Source organism: Megalops cyprinoides, chromosome 18 (genome assembly GCF_013368585.1).
Source record: "Megalops cyprinoides isolate fMegCyp1 chromosome 18, fMegCyp1.pri, whole genome shotgun sequence".
Taxonomy (NCBI): Eukaryota; Metazoa; Chordata; class Actinopteri; order Elopiformes; family Megalopidae; genus Megalops; species Megalops cyprinoides.
In genome coordinates, this window is record NC_050600.1 from 20,533,583 (window position 1) to 20,553,032 (window position 19,450).

The window sequence follows — 19,450 nt, forward strand, 5'->3', positions numbered from 1 at the left end:
CATGTCCTGCCTTTGTCGGAAATCCCCCTGTTCCCATTCGTAAGGCACAGTGTAATGGAGCACGCGCAGCTCAGTGCAGGTCAGATCAGTCCAGAACAGGCCAGCTGATGTTAGACAAACCGGCTCGCTTGGTTTTCATATTCAAAACCGAGCTCTTCTGCGTTCAGATAAGCCCGGCCAATGAGGGCTTTTGTCCTTTTTTTCTGTTCTTGGGCGCGCGTCAGGCGTAAATGTGTTCATAGTTCGTTGTTTTTACCAAGCCTACGCCCCCAGATGGAAACTCCCTCCCCAGATCCTACCACAAATATTACATGAGTGGGGGAAAAGAAGGGCTGAGAAAGTAGAGCAGAGCTCCAGCAGCCAACTGAAACCCCCCCCCCCCCTTCCTCCACTCGATGGAGCTCGGCTCTCTGTTTTTCTGGCATGCCTGCATACCTTTCGCCGGAGGAATCTGTTTGAGCAGCTTGCACAAGAGCCACGTCCAGGCTTGTGGCCACAAGCCTCACAGCTGATTGCATCACATCCGAGAGACTCGGTCTACCACCAAGAAAGCTTTAGGTGAGTCAAACCCTGAGCAGGAAACAGGAAGTACAGAGTGCCATGAGAACGAGGGAGGAAACCGGAGGGCTATGGCACAGCGTCTGAGTTTGACGGCGCCGAGGGCCAGAGGAGGGACAGGGAGATGACCCCGCTGCTGTTGCTGGGACTGCTGGTGGCCGCGCTGGCTGGGAGAGGCGCAGGTAGGTGCGGAATGATCACCTTCCCCGCCCAGCCTGCCCGGTCTGACTGGAACAGTAATTAAAAGATGCCTCGTAGAATTACAACCAGACTTTTGTGTGGTCGCGGTCGCCAATGAAAAGTTTAAAACATGTCGGGCCAACGAATGTGTAAACCTGGGCTTTAACTCTTTTTTAGATGAAAGTTGCTACGTTTTACATATATGTGGTTGTGCAATTTAAAGTTGTGTTTAGCTGTACCTGAGGTGACAGTATTTTAATCAAGAGAAATTTTAAAGAGGACATTGAATAATTTTGAGCTTTCTTGATGAGTCATTTGTTTAACTGCTGTAAGTCTCACTGAGCAGTATTTATGTGACTGGAAGAACATGTGCGTACCTTAGACTTGCTTTAAGAATGGGTGTGTGAGTAAAGGTGTTTGTGGGAGCCTGGATACTTCTTTTGTCGAATGTGAGTGCCAGCAGAGGGAAGCAGTGATTATTATCAGCTCTAAACAGGCGTTTGTATTTAATCAATTTTCTCACAAGGTTATCACTTAACAAAGGAAGCAAAGCGTTTCGAAACAGAGAGGGGTAAGCAGCTCTCATGCAAATATGACATTTGCTTCCGTTTCTCAGTTGTACTATCAGCTATTCTCTCCTCTGGCCCCACAGATAAAGAAGTCATCTGGTCTAAGAATTCTTTCATGTGGAAATGTGGAACTGTACATCACATTGACAGTGTACATAGCCCCCACGCAAGCAGGGATTCACACCTGAGTGAATGTCTTCTGTTTGTCTATTTTCTCTTTTTACGAGCTGTCAAACATGTACACCAGTCCCAATTTGGTGCGGGGGGAAGAAGGGTCTGTTTCCATTCTGTTTCAAAGTTGAAAGGGTGTTTTTCGGTCCTCCTTGGCACTCTCAGTTTCGCGTGTGAGCTGCGAAATGCGTGGGGCCTGTGGGGCCTGTGCGCCTTATCTCAATCGCTCAGGAAAGGAGATAGCGCCGATCTCACGGGCTTGTGGCGCTCAGCTCACGAGCTGCATTCCTCTGTCTGCTCTGCATCGCAGTGGATGCGCCGCTGCATGTTACAGTCGCGCAGTTCGGTTCAGTTAGCACTGCGCCGCTCGCCCCCCGTTGCATTGAAAGATCTCATCTCCATCTATTTGGCTCCAGTGACCGCCGAGACGGACTCTCCCACCGAAAGCCCCGAATACGGCCCAGACGTCACTGCAGGTAACAGTCTTCTGCTTTGTCCTCTTCCTCCTCCTCTTCTTCTTCCTGCCTCTGGTTACCTTCCCGCGCCAATCACTCTCCTCCCGTTCCCTGTGTCCAGAGAGCTCTCCGAGTGAAGACACTGACGACACTGAGACAGAATCCGGAATTGAACCAGAGGGGTCCTCAGGTAAGTTGCATTGTGGGAGGAAAACCAGCTGGGCTTTCTTATGCGTTTCTCATCTGTATCAAATCAATATGCACATCTCATTCATTGAGGCACAGAGCATGCTCCATTCCTACTGAACAGATAAAACCTCTCCGAGCAGAAGCAGGGTTGTGCTTGTTGGATGTGCGTGACCGAACAGGCTGAGTGACAGTGGAAAGAGCATTACAGTGATAACCCACAACAGCAAAATACAAACCATGGCAAAATGCACCACTCCAAAGCCGAACTTGCTAAACCTGTTTTTCACCAAAAATGTTCAAGTCCTTGATATAAAAAAACCTGATCAGCAATGTTGATGTTTGTGTTTTTTTTTTTGCTTGTAGGAGATGGTGAAAGTATTGCTGCTCGAGATGAATCATTTCAAACTGTCGGAGGTTTGTTCAGCAAAGGCCGTATTCAGACCCGTGTGCTGAAACACTTGCAGCATCACCGAGAAACCTGGATACCTGTTTCAAGAATGGACATTGTCACAAATGCAATCACGCTATGCTCCAGCTGAAAAGGCAGATAAACAGATCTGCAATGTTACTTTTGAAAGTTAACTGCGGTCATTTTTACATTCCCACCTCTTTGCTAGATGTTGAAGCATCTGAGCATGAGACCGAGGACCATATGCCCCCCTACATGATTGCTGTCCCAGCTGTGCTGGTGGCCCTAATAATCGCAGTGATCGTCGCATTTGTGATCACCCGAAGGAGGCAGAAAAACAAGACCCCCCCTGGTAAGAAGCACAATGTTCATCTCCCATATTTTCGTCTGCATCGGCTCTTCCCACAACCAAAAATCTCACACCGGTTTTTGTGAAACAGCAGTTTTTCTGTCTTGGGATTTGTATGTCATTGGTTTGTAACTGGCCGTGACCTTCCAGGGTTAATGTGTGAATTCATTCCTGTCAGGGCGTTTTCATTAAAGACAGCAGCAATGACACTTCCATGTCTCAGGCTCCCCTCATTCATCTCCCCCGCTCAACCTAACCACTTAATGTGTCACTTAGCGTAGCAAAGGTTACATTTCATATTTTATCACGCCACTCAACACTTCAAAAATGTTGTGCCGGACATACAACAGTAACCCATGGTCTGGGTTATGAACAATGTGTATTGTTTTCAGATCGAAAAAGGTCCAGATTGTTACATTAATGTGTTAAAAAGTATTCCTAACCCATTGCAGAAACAAAATAAACTCAGCTAATCAGCAGTGAAGAAAGGAGAGGCTACAGATTGTTTCCATGGTTTCACTTTTAAACTTACGCCTGTCTGTTTTGTTTGCTTTCTTTCAGCCGACGTGAGAGAGGAGGAGTTTTTGGCCGGTTGTGATGAAAAGATACCGACGTAAGGACCTGCTGCATCCAGTGTCATTGTATGGAATAGCACTCGGTCAAAACTCAGTCTCATGCAAGTCAGTCTCGTGAAACGCTTGAAGGAGCCTCTTTTTGGTTTGGTTAGTCTTTGCTGATGTGCATTACACTGCAGTGCAATGGTGGCCTGTTTTCACATACTGAAGCCCTTACCCCAAAACACCAGGAGATTCTCTCAGCAGTGGTTCTTATAGGCACGCCGCTTTCTGTTGTCAGAGACCAGTAGAATAAAAGCCAGCTTTAAGGAGGCGCTTCACATTTTCCACGTGGTTTCCTATTGGTTGAGTGGGTTGGTATGTAGCACAGAGAGGTCTGACGAAGGTTCCACTGTGGCGTGAGTAGTGGCCGCAATGCTGAATGCATTTGCTTGTGCAAGACATTTGTTGCAAGACATTTGTTCGTGGCTCGTTGGCAACTTTGTGGAAATTGGTAACCTGTTGCATGCTGTGGTTCCAATGGAGGTGTGGTGCAAAGGGTTTAGTAACCAGCTCTTGCCTTTTAGAGAGGTCCCCAGACTCCTTCCAGAGCACCCATCCTGGTTCTATAAGTTCTTGAAGGAACAGCTCAGGAAAAGCATTTGGTCAGACTCTTTGAGCATTTACAAGTCAATATTATTAGGGCTGTTGACAGGTCTCCTTAATATGTCCAACCAAACGCTTTCACTAGGTTTCATTTTCTAACACTTACTTTGTCCAAAGCAGTTTCAAGCTCAGATTAGATACACTATGCATGCAAACCTATGGCTAAACAACTCACTGGAGGGCCACAATTCAGTAAGATTTAAAACCACTTTTAGACCACTGAGACCTTTTTTAGTCACGCTGACAACCAAAGCGATGCACACAAACCATGGTGGAAACAGTCTAGCATCTAGCTATCATTTGCTAGCAGTTACCCCTGGGAAGATTGCATCCTTCAGCACTCCTGTCAATTAGTAAACATGGGCAGCAGTGTGGCAGAGTGGTAATGAGCAGGACTTGTAACCCATAGTTCTGATTCCCTGGTGGGACATTATTGTTACAGCCTATAGCAAGATGCTAAGCCATAAAAGCACCAGTAAATATCCAGCTGTATAAATGGACAACATGTGAAAAATCTAAGCTGTGTAAACTGGTTCAGGGCATCTTCTGCTAAGAAAATAAAAATAAGAAAAATAAGTACGTTTACGTGGAGGATGTGAGAAATTGGTAAATCTGGCCCTCAACTAGAGAACTGCATACTCCTCAAAAATGCTGTCTTTAGCTCAGATGCATCCTGTCAAGGCTTTTTAATGACGCAAATTACTGTGAAACTGATTATATGAATGCATATCATTATGGTCATTTTGGATTTTTAGTATTTTACATTACTTGGCACTCTCTTCCCTCTGTCTCCCTTATGTGCTCTCTCTCCTCTCTCACTCTCTCTCTTTCTTTCCCTCTCTCCTTCCCCTCTCACAGGCCTAGGTTTGAGGAGGACATTCCCTCTGTGCTAGAGCTGGAGATGGAGGATCTGGATAAATGGGCAGTAAAGCAGGACTGTGAGTACTCCCCTCACTGTTTTTACCAATGGTCTGCACAGCTCATGAGATGGGTTATGTGTACTTGTCTGTAAGATGCACCTTGCCTTATGAGGTCAGTATTGTCTCAGTCTTGAGGTTAAATAAGGTGCATCATAAGGCTCTCTCACACAAAAGCTCAGGAACTCTTCCATTCCGTTCCATAGTTGCAGATGTCTCATAAAGTAGATCATAAAGATCAGATCCGAGTAGAGCAGGTCAGTTTCTAAGCATGACGAGCAGCAGGTCAAATGCACGTCAGTCTGTTCTGAAAGAGCTTCTTCGTTTGTGTCATTCGGCACCCGAGGCGTTTATGAAATGGCTTGCTGGGAGTTCTGGCGGTGACCACATGAGGTTACTGGGGTTTCGGTCTGCGCGTCTCTCTGCAGAATCCACAGCATGTCTGCACTGCATCGCGGAGAGAGCTCCTTCGCTGCTGCGCACGCCTCTGAAACCTGACACGCATGTGCCGTTACAATATCCTCTGCTTTGATCTCTGCAGAATTTTCCTTTACGAGCTGCTATTTTGCCTCTACATGTTTCTACCTCATCTATCATATTGTGTATTCTCAGACAATTGTTGATGACCATCAATTACATGATAATAAATAATGACGATACATGGTAATTAGGAGGCACTTTTCTCATACCAGAAACTCTGCGCAGAGTAAAACAAAAAAGGTAAAACAAAATTTAGCTTACAAAAAGAGAAAAGAGCGAATGTAAAATATGAATTTGGGGAAAAAGCAGTAATGTGATGAAATGAAGGCATAGAGTATATGTCTGCGATTGCATCAGCACCTCTGTCAACTGCAAATGCAAGTGCAGTACCCTGCCATATACTTTTGCATCACCAGGGGAAACTGGCTACCTTGTCACCGGTGACTGAACGTTTTATAATGTTTATCTGGAAAAACAATTTAAGGAATAATTTCAAGTATAAGTACAAGAGTGGACACGTTTCGTACAAACACATCCGCAAGCTCAGCAGCTTTCTAAGTGAATGTGGAAAAGTGTAATGATATGGGTTTTTTTTAAATACATAACAAGTCCATGCTTCTCTTGACAGCTTTTCTGGTTTGACTCCTGGTTCCTCAGTACACATTTTAATGCCAGTAGTGCGTAGTGGAATTAGCTCCAAATGTGTGTTTATTTGTTTCGTTTTTTGGCAGCTGGAGGTACTGCTACAGATTCTGGGAGGGAAAGCTAAATGTGACTCCAGGTAAAACTACCTTGGTAACCATTTAAACAGTGAATAACAGGATTTGAGTGTTTTTTTTGTTCCCTCTGCAATGATTTTGAACACGCCTTTATGTCTGCTGTTCACAGTGCAGAGTCTGGTTCTTCGTGGGAAACCGGGCGCGCCGTCTTCAAGAGCTCCTGTTTGGGACGCGCTAGTACCCAGCTAAGGATATTGAGGCTGAAGTTTCACCGCTTCAGTCGGGCCCCGGCGCATACCGAAGAACCTGAGCCCAGCCAGTACACGTTCTGAATACTGGGGAGCTTTCTGTGTTTGTTTTGCTTAGCTTTCGTGTGTCTTCCAGGAAAGATCCTTTTTCTCTCCTGTCAATCCAGCGTTTTGGGTGACTTGAGTTTTACATGCCCTTATGTACAGCTCGATATTTGCTAAGGCAGTTCATGTTAAGGGTACGAAAAGGAGCGCTCCCGGCACGATTCCGTCAAGGTCCGCCGTCTTTGCATGCCGTTAAATATTTGCATAATTTCAGTTGCTGTCCAGTTGAATTGTCATATTTGTTTTGTCTTTGTGCAATGTTTACTTCACAGCAAAATCCTCAGGGCAGTTACGACCTCTTCTGGTACAAAAAAAGACCATTAGCAAGTTAGTTAAGGAGTCTTCAATTGTGCGGCTGCCCTGAAATGCAGTGTCTGAATCAGTAGAATGTAGTGTTTGAACTCACCTTGAAATTTTGCTTGTTGTTTGAAGTAAATTATATTTTCATATACTTTGTCTCTGTACTTCTTTGTGACAGGAGGCTATCTCACAGATTTAAACCTGCAACCCTCTACTTTAAAAATCCCACTTCTCTGATCCCTGTTACACATTATCATCTAAGTCTATCTACTGTATATTGTTGAACTGTACCAGATCCATATTTATTCAGTAGTAGTTTACTAATGTTTCCCATGCATTCAGGATGTCTTTCATGTAAAAACAATGTAAAACACACACACACACACACACACAAACACACACACACACATACACACACACATACAAAGCATACATTTGACTTTCAAGACAAGTAATAATCACTTCATTGAAACCTGGTGTCTGCTAATACTCCCACCTGGTATTTACTTTGACAATTAATCCTGATATAGCCTATGCACTGCTGAAAATGGCTCTGGGCGATGCTTGAACCCTGACTCATACCCCTTTCCCGTTGCCCTCATCTGTTTGCCATTACAGAGGCATGCATACATGTATCAGTCCCTTTGTCTCTTGCTCAGAGTGTCACAGTCCATTTAGATGAATATGCAACCATTTTGCTGTTATTCTTTGGCTTGGCAAATGCCCTCATCTAGGGTTCTCTACGGTGCTTACATGTCATCCATTCACAGACAAGGACACTCGCTGATGCATCCCCAAACCCCCAGACGAAAGTCATACAGGACCCCTATTAACACACAGCAAGTCAAAAGCTTTATGATCCTTGGGATTCAACAAGACACAGTGGTCAGAGTGCTAACTGCACATGTGGAGAGGAAATGGGTTTTTACACAATCAGAGTGACAAACCAGAATTTGATATTCACCAACATGCTTTTGTATATTTTATTGTATACTTTATTGATCCCCATGGGGAAATTTGTCCTCTGCATTTAACCCATCCTACACACAGTGAGCAGTGAGCACACACACCAGGAGCCCACCAGGAGCACACACCAGGAGCTAGGAGCAGTGGACAGCCGCCGTGCTGCGGCCAGGGACCAACTCCAGTTCTTTCGCCAGCGCCTTGGTCAAGGGCACTGACAGGAGTATTAACCCTAACATAAACCGGAGGCCTGAGGAAACCGGGGCACCCAGCGGAAACCCACGCAAACACGGGGAGCGCATGCAAACTCCACACAGAAAGGACCTGGGGCGGCCGGAATTTAAACCCAGGACCTTCTTGCTGTGAGGCAACAGTACTAACCACTGAGCCACCATGCAGCACACTTTCACTAACACTGTGGGGCTGCCATCCACACACACCACTTAAAAATGTGAAGAGCACCTGCATGCCACTACCCTGGCCAGGGTTTGATTACGCATTTATGTGCATGTCAGTCCTCCACACAATGTTATCATTATCAGTGTGATATTGAATACGGGTTAAATCATCTCCCCAGGACAGTCTTTGGACGGCGATCGGCTGAGAATCCAGGCCAACAGCTACACAGTACAGGTGCTTGCTTGGTCACCAGGTGAATGCCTCTGTACTGCAAGCACTTTGTCAAATTTTCAGGTCAACGTGCACACTCACCCTCTGCAAAAGCGGAAGTCCAGTAGTTGCTCTTCAGACAATATCTGTCTCCACCCAAGCAAAGTCACTATTACTCTATCTTGCTGAACATGGTTTTACCCTCCCAGGGCACGCCCATGGGAGTAATTAATGCTGCTTGAAGCACAAACTGGTTTTCCACACTCCCCTCCATCTCTCTGGCCCACAGACAAGCCCTCATGTTTAAAGCAGTCCCCTCACACCCTGCCTCTGTCCCCCTGACAGAGCTTCTTCTAGAGTTACTTCTGGCCGGGTATATTAATCAAGTTTGTTTCGGGCAGGTGTGTAAGTCTTCTGTAGGCTACGTGTCATTGAACCCAGATATGAAACAGTAAAGTGTGCCGGAAAGAGACAGAGACCCGAAGCCAGGCTGCTCTGATTGAGTCAGACCTGAACTGCATGGTCACAGCTGTAATACACAGGTGTCCACAGCGGGCTGCTGGATGGATTCCACCAGTGCCGATGTGTCACTCGGGCAGTGCCGGACAGGGTCTCTTCCAGAACACCCTGTAGCACCCCCTGTGGTTTGGTTTGTCACTGCTGCCTGAAAATGGAGTGATTTCTCAAATAAGGGCAAAAGACTCCTCTTCATGTTCACTGCCTCCAGAGGCTTGTATTCCATCTGTGCAAATTCCAGGACATGCGGTCACAGTGCTCCCCTGTCTTGCAGTTTCAGGATGATACACATGTGATCTTGTGATGTGTAACGCTGAGAGGGTCATGCAGTCACAATGTTAAAACTTCCCAAGTTCGAGAATTTCAACATCATGGAACAGACAACAGATTGTGAAAAAAAAATTTTGCTTTCACTCTTCACATTAAAGGCTCCAGAAAAAAATTATGTGTAGTACAAATAACATGTTAGGATGCTACATTGAAATACCCCAGAGTCAAACCAAATGTAGATTTTGTAATATAATATTGTCAGTGTCAATCACCACTGACATCAACATGAGGGAGAGCTGTTAAATTTACCGAATGAATTTATTTGCTGCTTGATATCTTTCTGCTTTTATGTCTTACACTCCGCTGAGCGTCAGCCCCGCAGTTGTTTGGAAAGAGACAAAAGTGAAACGACGCGGGCCAGACGGGATTAGTAGTCTCCCGTCTCGGAAATGGTGACGTGTGAGCGCTGGATTTGTTATTGCAGCGCTCAGCCAACATGGCGGATTCGGTGACAGCCGGTCCAGTTAACGAAGCGGAGACGGGCGATGACAAGGAGAGGGGAAAACATCCCAGCAACAGCGCTGTGAAGTCGGGGAAGAGCGGCGAAAATTCGGAGATGGCGGAGACTTTGGGCTTTTACGAAATAAACGCTGACAAAAAGGAGAAGCAGAATTTTTCGGGTGTGTAAAAACTCACTTTGGAGACCGGCGCTGACAAGTTCGTTTGTAGCCACTGAACTAGCTAGCTATCTTGCAAAACTTTCTTAACTAGCTAGCTCCATACAGTCCCGTCGGTACCATCTATATAGCTATACTTAGTTAGCTGTTTAATTTGGGGTTTGTGAAGGGTGATGTTGCCGCTGTTGATTACTTCAAGGAGAGATTGTGTAGGAAACTCCATTCAGTTCTGGTTACGTCTTGCAATCTGGCTAACGTACACAGGTTAGCTGATAGCTGTCGCAGTTTACCCGATGGTAGTTTAAAGATGGTTTTGCTAGCTACACATCTATGCATATCCGTTAGTTTGTCTTGCTGACGTAGCCAGCAAGCTGGCTAACCCCAAAATTTATGTTCAGTTAGTTGACGTCAGATGGCCATATGTATAGCAATTTAGCAGGTTAACACGCTCGCTATCGAACTGCATTGCTAAACTTTTGTGATATGAATGAATCGCCAGCTAAATTAATGACTTAAATAGCAAGCAAGCTAACGATAATACAGTCTAGATACGTTTAATCAAATACCTGTTAGGGTGAACTTTGTGAGAAACCCAATGTAAATGATCTATTCCCGGAATGGGGTGCAGTTAGCAACATACGCGTACGTTTGTGTGTTCATTGCTTTTATTTATCCGTAACGTTATATTGAGCTAGATGGCTAATAGGTAATTCAGACAGTCCAGCACACACGTTGGTGTTCGGGAACAGCCTTACCGTTGCAGTGCAGGGAATTCTCAATCATGAGAACGCCATATAGCAATCTGAGCTAGATATGTCTCGCTAGTTGCACATAAGATTAACATCACGTTTGTGTTAAAATACCTAGGGGTTCGGGGCATTTCAGTTTTTGTTTAAAAAAAAAAACTGTGATCATCTTCAGGGCTGGGCAATGCATGATATGAGCGATTGTCAGTGCGGGGTTATTTAAGGTCGCAAGCTGGCGCCCCGTTGGTCAGATGCGTATTTTTTTTCTTTTAAGCCGTGAACGCGTCCTGAAAATGGGCGTGCCTTAGTGTTTTTATTTATTTATTTTCTTTGGTCCCTGATTGGCTCTCGCCACCACGGTCTTCTGGATCGCATTGCGGCCGGGGTACCCACATGCAGAGCAACATGAATCATTTTGCAGTTTGGATTAATTGTTTACTTCGTCGTGATGTTCTCACGGTTACGTAACGAGCCAGATAACTAGTTTATCTCTCTTGGAAGTTGTAGCTGGTGTGTTTGTGCTGTTTTAACTCCTCATTGTCAGTTCAAAGTAAAGGCAGCTTGCCTGTGGAAAGGCGTTCGAGGCACTTAGTAATTTTGCTACTGGCGTTCCCACTTCCCACGCAAATAAATGGTTTGAGCAAGGCCTACACGTTCAACGGTTATGATGATAACATAACCGGTAAGATGATAATATGATATCTTAACAGTCCATCATCACCTGGGTCATTGTGATAAATCACCAAGGCAGAATCTCTAGGTGTGGTGTAAGAAAAAAAACTGAGTTTGACAATATCTGATATGCATCTTCCTTGGTGTGTGCAGAAAAACGCAATGAAACCGAATACCAGTAAAGAAATAAACACAATCACGCCTCTTCTTGCTGAGTGCCAACACCGTGCTGTTTGTGATCAGTCCAGAGACGTGGGGAACTGGAGCTGTAGTTGATGTTGAGATATGAACCGTGGCCACAGTGGTAACGCTCCAGGGTGATCGCTTTGCACAAGTGGCTTCGTGCCGAAACTGATGTTGCGTTTTGTGCGTTTCATTTCGGATGCAGATCTTTCACTGCTGCGGTTCGTTTGCACTGAGCTGACGAGGGGCTACTTCCTGGAACACAACGAGGCAAAGTACACAGAGCGGAGAGAGAGGGTGTACACCTGCATGAGAATCCCTCGGGAACTGCAGAAGGTAGGACCAAATAACGCACACGCACGCACGCAGCCATATACAGCCGTTTATTCAAAACAGTACTGATTTCCTGAAAGACAGTGGGCAAGTGCAACATTTAGTTTTGATACATTTATTTTTCATTCAAATAAACTGTCGTCGAGACATAACAGGTGTTGTTATTACATCATACTTCTGCATCTGAGTACCGAATCCCCAGTTTGAATAGTGACCCATGCTGTCATGTTATGATGTGGGTAAACTGCTTGTCCCTCCTTAACTGTCAAACCTATTGAAGTGGTTTGGCTTGGGCGTGTAACTGTTTCCACTGGAAGGGTGTCGTGACTGTCGTCACGCAGTGCTCCGCGTTGTCCATGCGTTATTCATTTAACGTCCGGCAAAGGGCAGCGGATGCCCAGTGAAGGTTAAACCAGCATCCGCAAAACTGGCGTGCTTGTTCACCCCTTCAGAGCCATAGGAGCACATCAGCCTCCGCTGCTCCTCCCCTGGGGTCCATGGTACCATTTAGACTCTCACAGGCTGAGTTTGGAGAGCATTGCCCAGCAGGCTTCTGTGCCTGGTCACTGCCAGGCTTCTGTGCCTGGTCACATTTTCCCCACAGCAGAGGATGTCTGCTACCTTACAGGTCTTCGCACGGCTATAACAGTGACCTCCTGTTACAACTCTTGCCCTTAGCAGGCTTCCTGACAAAGATACTGCACTGGACCCTGCAGGAATCATGAGGCCTCGGTTCCTCTGATTGACTATGGAGCACTCTGACCTGCATTTCTGTATTCTGTTGTGGTGTTTTTTTGGTGGTTTGTAATTGCTACTTTTTCTTTAAAAGCGGCAGCAAATCTGGTGCAGGTCAGTTTGTTAAGTTGGTCACAGTCAGTGCAAAAGGGAGCCAAAGTTAGTGTTGTCCTTATTTCAGATGGATTTAGGTACACATCAGCCCAATGGTCTCCAGCAAGCCAGGACTAGACATTCCTGGGCACTCATTAACATTCTGTTCAGTACAAAATGTCCCAGGTCTCTCAGAAATCAATCTGATTGGGGATTTGTGGCAAATAAACAAGTTTACTGTAGGGCAAATTTGACACGTTGCAAAAAACAGGTGTAATGGTGAGAGTAGAGAAGGCAAAGTAGTGTACTTTTTTTTAGGGTTCTGAAATAGCGGTCGGTTGAGCAGTATAATGTAAAATATGAGCTCATCCATGTTTGTATTTTAGGTCCTTCAGGGTTCCTGTAGTTGATGTTTAAAGCCCCAGTCGTTCACCACAGCTTTGCGTTATTTTTGAGTAGAGGATGCTGAAATTGCTGACTGTACTGTTTGTGTTGCAATTTGCATTTCATGTGGAAGCTTAAGTGTTTCACACCCATCTGCTCTTTGATTGGCGCAGCAGTTACAGAATGCCAACAGCTGCCACAGACTGCTCCAAACTCCAGTCTGTTTGGGTCCAGCTCTTCTGCCCTGCTAGACAGATTTTCTGGCCTGACCATTCGGTTGCCTCTAGCCAGTCTAGTCTGTGTTGGCCTTTAGTCACAGACAGGGTATTTTCTTATTTCTGATAGATGCATAGACATATCACCCATTACTGAAAAATTGCTAAGAGAAAGGCACTATGAAAATGGATTTTTGTCATCTCTTAGTAGAATTCTGAATGAGGAGCAGGCTCACTCTAAAGCTTGTTTGGAGTGTAACTGTAAACTGTCATACTTCCCCCTCTTTGATCTTGTTTAGATAGGAAGATTAACTGATATATTTGAGCCATTTCAGCAGAAAGCCTGAACAGTGACATCTGGCCCAGAGGTTTATCAGCAAGAGATAGCTGAATGCTGAGGTTGTATTGGTGAAACGCAGGACACAGTACCTTGTGGTACCGTAGCATTAGAAGCGCTGCAGTGAGCGGGTCGCGGTCTGAAGATGGGTTTGGGTCTGTTCCAAGCTCAAAAGAGCCATATTCAAATAACCCCTTATTTTGTGTAACGGATGAGACAAGAGCAACCGCCTGACGGACTCTCACCGGTAATCACCTCCCCTGCCACTTCCTCACCGGCCTCGTCCTCTCAGACAGAGGACAGCGTTGCTGGCGCTGTTGATGTCTGTCACTCTGAAGGCTGTTGTGCTCGAGTAGGAGTGAGTGGCCTGACTGAAGTGGCTGTGATGTGACCGCAGGTGTGATGTTGTGGGGAGGGTGTGACGTTCATCAGAGCAGAAAATGTGGCTCTCTGAGCAAAGCGTCTTGAAGACAGATTTTTTTTTTTTCTTTTTGTGATGGTTTAGCCTGTAGATGAGAACACAGTTGTCCCCCGTAGCAGGGGACATAGTGTGAGCCATTGTGTGTCGTCATGGTTACAGAACCGGGCTTGGGCCCCTAAGGTAATAATTGGGGTTCTCACATTGAATGAGGTGCTTATCAGTCTTTGCTTAAGTAAATATATAGATGTGCAAACGCATAACATGTCGAGGATGTGATATTGTCCCGAGACAGTGCATCGGATAAATGAATAAAGTATGAACCACCCAAGGGGATTTGGACATAGACTCACTGTTAAGCATGCTCAATAGACAGGGCACCACCACCACCCTTAGAACTCAGTGGTTACGGAAGCGCAGGATATTTAAGTGAGAGTCGACAGACTTGAAAATAAGCCTTCTGTTGAAGTACACATCAGCAGCCTTGTACACATCTGTGTTTGCTTGCAGCATTAAACAATTAAGTGACAGGATGCGGGCGCGCGTGACCCATATGAAGAGGTGGCTTTTTTAGCAGTTGCACAAGTGACACCTGACAGGCTCGAAGTAAACATGACAGCCAGCCAATGCAAAGGCCTCTCGGGACTTGGTAGGCAGGTTTGTGGAGCAGGCTGCATTCCACCCTGCTTCCTCATGGGCTTCAGGAAACAGCACCTCTGCTACCGAGAGGACTGTAAGATCACCCACTACAGCATGGCGGCCGTCACCATCCGTTTGGTATTCATAAAGGTGCGTGTTTGTGCATCCCGGTCATTGCACATGCATAGTTCTTTATTATTCTTTCGAGATTGAGGTTTCTGGGGCATTAAAGGCTAATATGTAGGTCAAGAGTAAATAGAGCTGGTCTGTTCAGATTTGTTTTTTTGGAGGTTGGTGAAGTAATAATAGCTAGGCCTTTCTGAGGTTCCGTGGTCAGTTATTCACTGGAGCTTATGTTGTTGTTGTTTTTAGAAAAGGTTATGTTCAGTCATGAGCAAAAAAGTGCATTTTCCCCAGGTGAGCAGTGAGTAGTCAACATTGCATTGCACCAAAGTTTTGTTTCTGAAGCAGGAAGCTTTTCTCCTGACACAGTGAGGCGGATGCACTGGCAGTTTCTGCAGTTGTCTGTTTGGAATTTGTTCAGGTTAGGGAGCTATGTGAATTCTTTCGGTAGCCTAATTGTTTTATTAATAGCTGTTCTGTCTGTATGAGGCTCACAGCCCCAGCCGTATCTCTGGCATCTGGTCGTGTGAGTGACAGTCAGCCTCTTGGTTCAGGCGTGGGCAGTTCCAGTCCTCATGGGACACAAGTTGAGACACTGATCGTCTCCACGCGTGTCAGGAGATTTCCATTAGCCTGCGCCTCCTCGTGTATAACTGTTTGGAATGCACTATTTGGAATGAACTAAACTATTTGGAATGCACAACCAAATTTGAGATTTATTTGTGGGAGTGATTGCAGAATATTTACGTACAATTCCAATTTGAAACAATTTGAATATTTGTTAAAGTGAATGTGAGACCAGTACATGATGTTCTTTTTGATGTTACATTGCACCAGAAGTAGGAATCTTTCCAACCTCAGGAGAGAGCAATGTCATCAGTGCTTTATGGCAATTTCACCATCAATAGTATCTTCATGCATTGCCAAAACCCATTCTTTAAAGTTTTTTTTTTAAGAAATCTGTGTGGTTTCAGTGCACTGGCATGTCTTGCTGGAAAACCCATCTTTTCTTGAGAAACCTGTGGCATTTACCATACAAACCCACACAAACAGAGATAAAGAGAGAGAGGCAAAGGCACAGAGAGAGTGGGCAGTTTTTTTTCCATGCATGCTTCATGGCGGATCACCATGTTTTGTTTTGCAGTTGATGATTTTCGGGTTCTTCCTGTGCCTGGATGCCTTCCTGTACCTGTTCACCCTTCTGCCCCTGCGGGTCCTGCTGGCCCTCATCAGAGTGCTGACGCTGCCCTGCTTCGGACTGGGGTAAGTACTGCCAGCACACCCGAACGGGCTCCACCATGAGCAGACTCTTTAATGTGCCCTAACCCTCACCAGCACCCCCAGACTGTACAATATGCCCAAACCCTCACCAGCACATCTAGTCCCTACAACATGCCCAAACCCTCACCAACACACCCAGACTCTTCAACATGCCCAAACCCTCACCAACACACCCAGACTCTTCAACATGCCCAAACCCTCACCAACACACCCAGACTCTTCAACATGCCCAAACCCTCACCAACACACCCAGACTCTTCAACATGCCCAAACCCTCACCAACACACCCAGACTCGACAACATGCCAAAACCCTCACCAACACACCCAGACTCGACAACATGCCCAAACCCTCACCAACTCATCCAGAATCTTCAACATGTCAAACCCCTACCAACACACCCAGACTCTTCAACATGCCCAAACCCTCACCAACACACCCAGACTCTTCAACATGCCCAAATCCTCACCAACACACCCAGACTCTTCAACATGCCCAAACCCTCACCAACACACCCAGACTTGACAACATGCCCAAACCCTCACCAACACACCCAGACTCTTCAACATGCCAAACCCCTACCAACACACCCAGAATCTTCAACATGCCCAAATCCTCACCCATACTCCCAGACACTCTCCAGCACACACAGATATTCTCCAACCGACCCTGGTGAGCGACAGAAGGCAGGAAAAAGTAGGTGCATGGGTGATATACATGCCCCATCATGTAAGAACAGACGATCGATATCTCCTATACTTTCTCATTCAGTCCCTTTATCTCTTAACTCTAAATTTTTTTGTTGTAGCAATATGGGCTGAACACTATATTTAGTCCATTTAGATTCAACTACACAGACGCCCAGTTCATGCTTATAATTTGGTGACGCTTTTAAACTACATGATGATTACCAAATGCACATGTGTAGTTATTCTAGTTAACAGTTGGGAATTACCACAGTGACATGCTGCCAAGCACCTAAATGTTGGTTTACTTGGATATGGCCTATGTTGATTCTCTTAAATCTATATTTAGGTTTGACTGGAGTACGTGTCTGTGCAGGGCCTTTCATACCAAACATGAGACACGGTCTGTATCAGTGGATCCCAGCGATGGTCCATTCATTATCTCTAGTCTAAAGGAACTCCAGCCCCACTGCGGTAGAAGAACGAGTGGGAGGCAGAAATACTGTACAAACGAAGCATTTCATAAAGCACTTTCTCCTCAGTCACACACAGGGAAAGATGTTTGTGCAGCCTCTCTAATTAATTGCATGAGCAATAGGATTTAGGGATTTGTGGGAGCTATTCTAATGCCCGGGAGAGCGTATGGATATTTTTAAAGCGAAACTGCTACGTGTTAGCAATATGAACATGTTTTGATTTCTCTTTTGATTTTTGTCCTTCTTCTCTCTCTTAAGGAAAAGTAAATACCCATTTTATAAAAATAGGTATGAACAGATTTGGTATACTGCAGATGAGTTATGCAGAGATTGGATATGATGAATGGAACGATGGAAGAGGAGCAGGTATACACAGACAGTACACACTGTAAAAGGAGCAGGTATGCGCAGACAGTACACACTGTAAAAGGAGCAGGTATACACAGACAGTACACACTGTAAAAGGAGCAGGTATGCGCAGACAGCACACACTGTAAAAGGAGCAGGTATGCGCAGACAGTACACACTGTAAAAGGAGCAGGTATGCGCAGACTGCACACACTGTAAAAGGAGCAGGTATGCGCAGACAGTACACACTGTAAAAGGAGCAGGTATGCGCAGACAGTACACACTGTAAAAGGAGCAGGTATGCGCAGACTGCACACACTGTAAAAGGAGCAGGTATGCGCAGACAGTACACACTGTAAAAGGAGCAGGTATGCGCAGACAGTACACACTGTAAAAGGAGCAGGTATGTGCAGACGGCCATCCTGTAAAAGGAGTAGGTATGCGCAGCTGATTGGGTGTACTGCTAAAGGATCAGGTTTACACAGACTACTGAGGTTGTGTAGTGAATGTGGTTTAGAGTGCACTACAGAGTACACCAGGCTTTTCTATCAGAGCTGCTATTCCTCCTGGGCAGAGTCCAAGGTCCCTCCCCTATGCGCGCTAATGCTGTGAACAGGCTAAATACACCAAAGAAAAGGCCACTCTTCCCAAATGACTCTCTCCAGGAAGGATATTGATTTGCACAGTCTAGTTTTAAATCATTTTCACAAGTTTGTCAATCTAGGGAGCTACACAGCGTATTAGGAACAGTCCCGATTTTAAATAACAACTTGAGTGGAATATTATTGTGTTCTTCTGATGTTTTCATGACACATTCAGTAGATTTTAATTGTAAGGTTGATTTTAATTTAAGATTCAGATTTAACTGTAATGTGTAAGGGTGTACAGAATACTGCTGTTTGGTGTGCTGTGGGGTTCTGCAATAAACAATAGCCATGGCTGAGTGAGAGTAGAGACTCCTTCTGCCCTGACAGCCTGAGCACAGTCAGCTCTGTTCTTCTTGATGAGTGCTAAATGAGCTGTGTGCTGGTTTGTAGCTGTGTTGATTATCTCTGTGCTGCTGGGTTTTAGCTGTGTTCAGTATCTCTGTGCTGCTGGGTTTTAGCTGTGCATTTTAAGTGGGTAGAGGAAAGAGGCTACTGTGACTGATGGCTTTGCTTTCAGCTCCTCCAGGTATTTCTCTGCACTTTGCTCAGGGTTCACAAAGCAGTCACATTTATCTGGTGAACAGCACCATTAAGGCTGCTAGATACCGCTTGACTCCCCCCCGCCCCAGGCTCACTGGCAGATATGCTCCTGTTATTTACCTGTCTGAAATTCCAGTTTTCAAACTGCCTTGGACTCATATGATTATATGATGTGGGGAATGCAGGGTCACTTGGCCTCACTGCATGCTGAGGGAAACGTGTTCTTGTCCTAATCTGCTGGATGCTTGGGTCACCTGAGTGGCTTACTCTCTGTTCCTCTAGGAATCCTTATCTAGGAGGGATAAGAGGACTAAACATAGTTCAGTGCAATGAAATGTTCAGTCATTTTTTTGTCTTGTGTTTGGATCATGCTGTGGTACCCTCAAGCAATGTTCTTTACCTCAAATGCTTCTGTAAACATCTTGTAATTAAAGGAAGTGGTTTGATGAATTGGTATGATGTAAAATCATAACAAGCCCCCTGATGAACTAGTGTGTCTGATACGCTAATTAATAACGCAGTGAGGATTGCATATACTGCAGCAAAAGTGCCTTGGTCTCTTGGTCTCAGATATCTACTATCGCGAACCTTGCTTTACCGAGACTCCATCAGCCTGGTAAAAGCTTTCACAGGAACCGAAACTGATCTCAGACCAGTCTGTCAGTCAATCTGTCCTGCTCTGTCCAATCAA

At 45.4% G+C, this 19,450-nt stretch overlaps 2 protein-coding genes across 4 annotated transcripts in view; both read left to right on the forward strand.

The window, feature by feature from the left end:
* The first annotated feature begins 264 nt into the window (after positions 1–264).
* LOC118792881 (transmembrane protein 154-like) lies at positions 265–6,970 on the forward strand. 2 transcript variants are annotated; one of them, XM_036550709.1, is made up of 10 exons: positions 265–740; positions 1,265–1,309; positions 1,895–1,954; positions 2,055–2,123; positions 2,486–2,536; positions 2,740–2,883; positions 3,442–3,493; positions 4,959–5,038; positions 6,229–6,278; positions 6,386–6,970. In XM_036550709.1, exons 1-9 carry the CDS (start codon positions 683–685, stop codon positions 6,264–6,266), a joined length of 597 nt encoding a protein of 198 aa, XP_036406602.1. In that variant the 5' UTR covers positions 265–682; the 3' UTR covers positions 6,267–6,278; positions 6,386–6,970. The 2 variants fall into 2 exon arrangements, with proteins under 2 accessions (XP_036406602.1, XP_036406603.1); XM_036550710.1 differs by lacking the exon at positions 1,265–1,309 and having other exon boundaries at positions 273–740.
* A 2,753-nt stretch (positions 6,971–9,723) lies between these two features.
* The window catches only part of LOC118793200 (transmembrane anterior posterior transformation protein 1 homolog), a 32,415-nt gene continuing 22,688 nt past the window's right edge, over positions 9,724–19,450 (forward strand). The window contains exons 1-3 of one of the 2 annotated variants that reach the window (XM_036551260.1): positions 9,724–9,907; positions 11,711–11,841; positions 15,927–16,045. In XM_036551260.1, coding sequence (XP_036407153.1) covers positions 9,724–9,907; positions 11,711–11,841; positions 15,927–16,045 — 434 coding nt within the window. Of the gene's footprint in view, positions 9,908–11,710; positions 11,842–14,747; positions 14,810–15,926; positions 16,046–19,450 lie in introns of those variants that run through there. The other variant, XM_036551261.1, reaches the window with a different exon arrangement.

Coding starts and splice junctions, on each gene's coding strand:
- LOC118792881 (XM_036550709.1), top strand. CDS start 683: ATGACCCCGCTGCTGTTGCTGGGACTGCTGGTGGCCGCGCTGGCTGGG. Junction 1,310..1,894: donor GCGTTTCGAAACAGAGAGGG/GTAAGCAGCTCT, acceptor ATTTGGCTCCAG/TGACCGCCGAGACGGACTCT. Junction 3,494..4,958: donor TGTGATGAAAAGATACCGAC/GTAAGGACCTGC, acceptor CCCCTCTCACAG/GCCTAGGTTTGAGGAGGACA.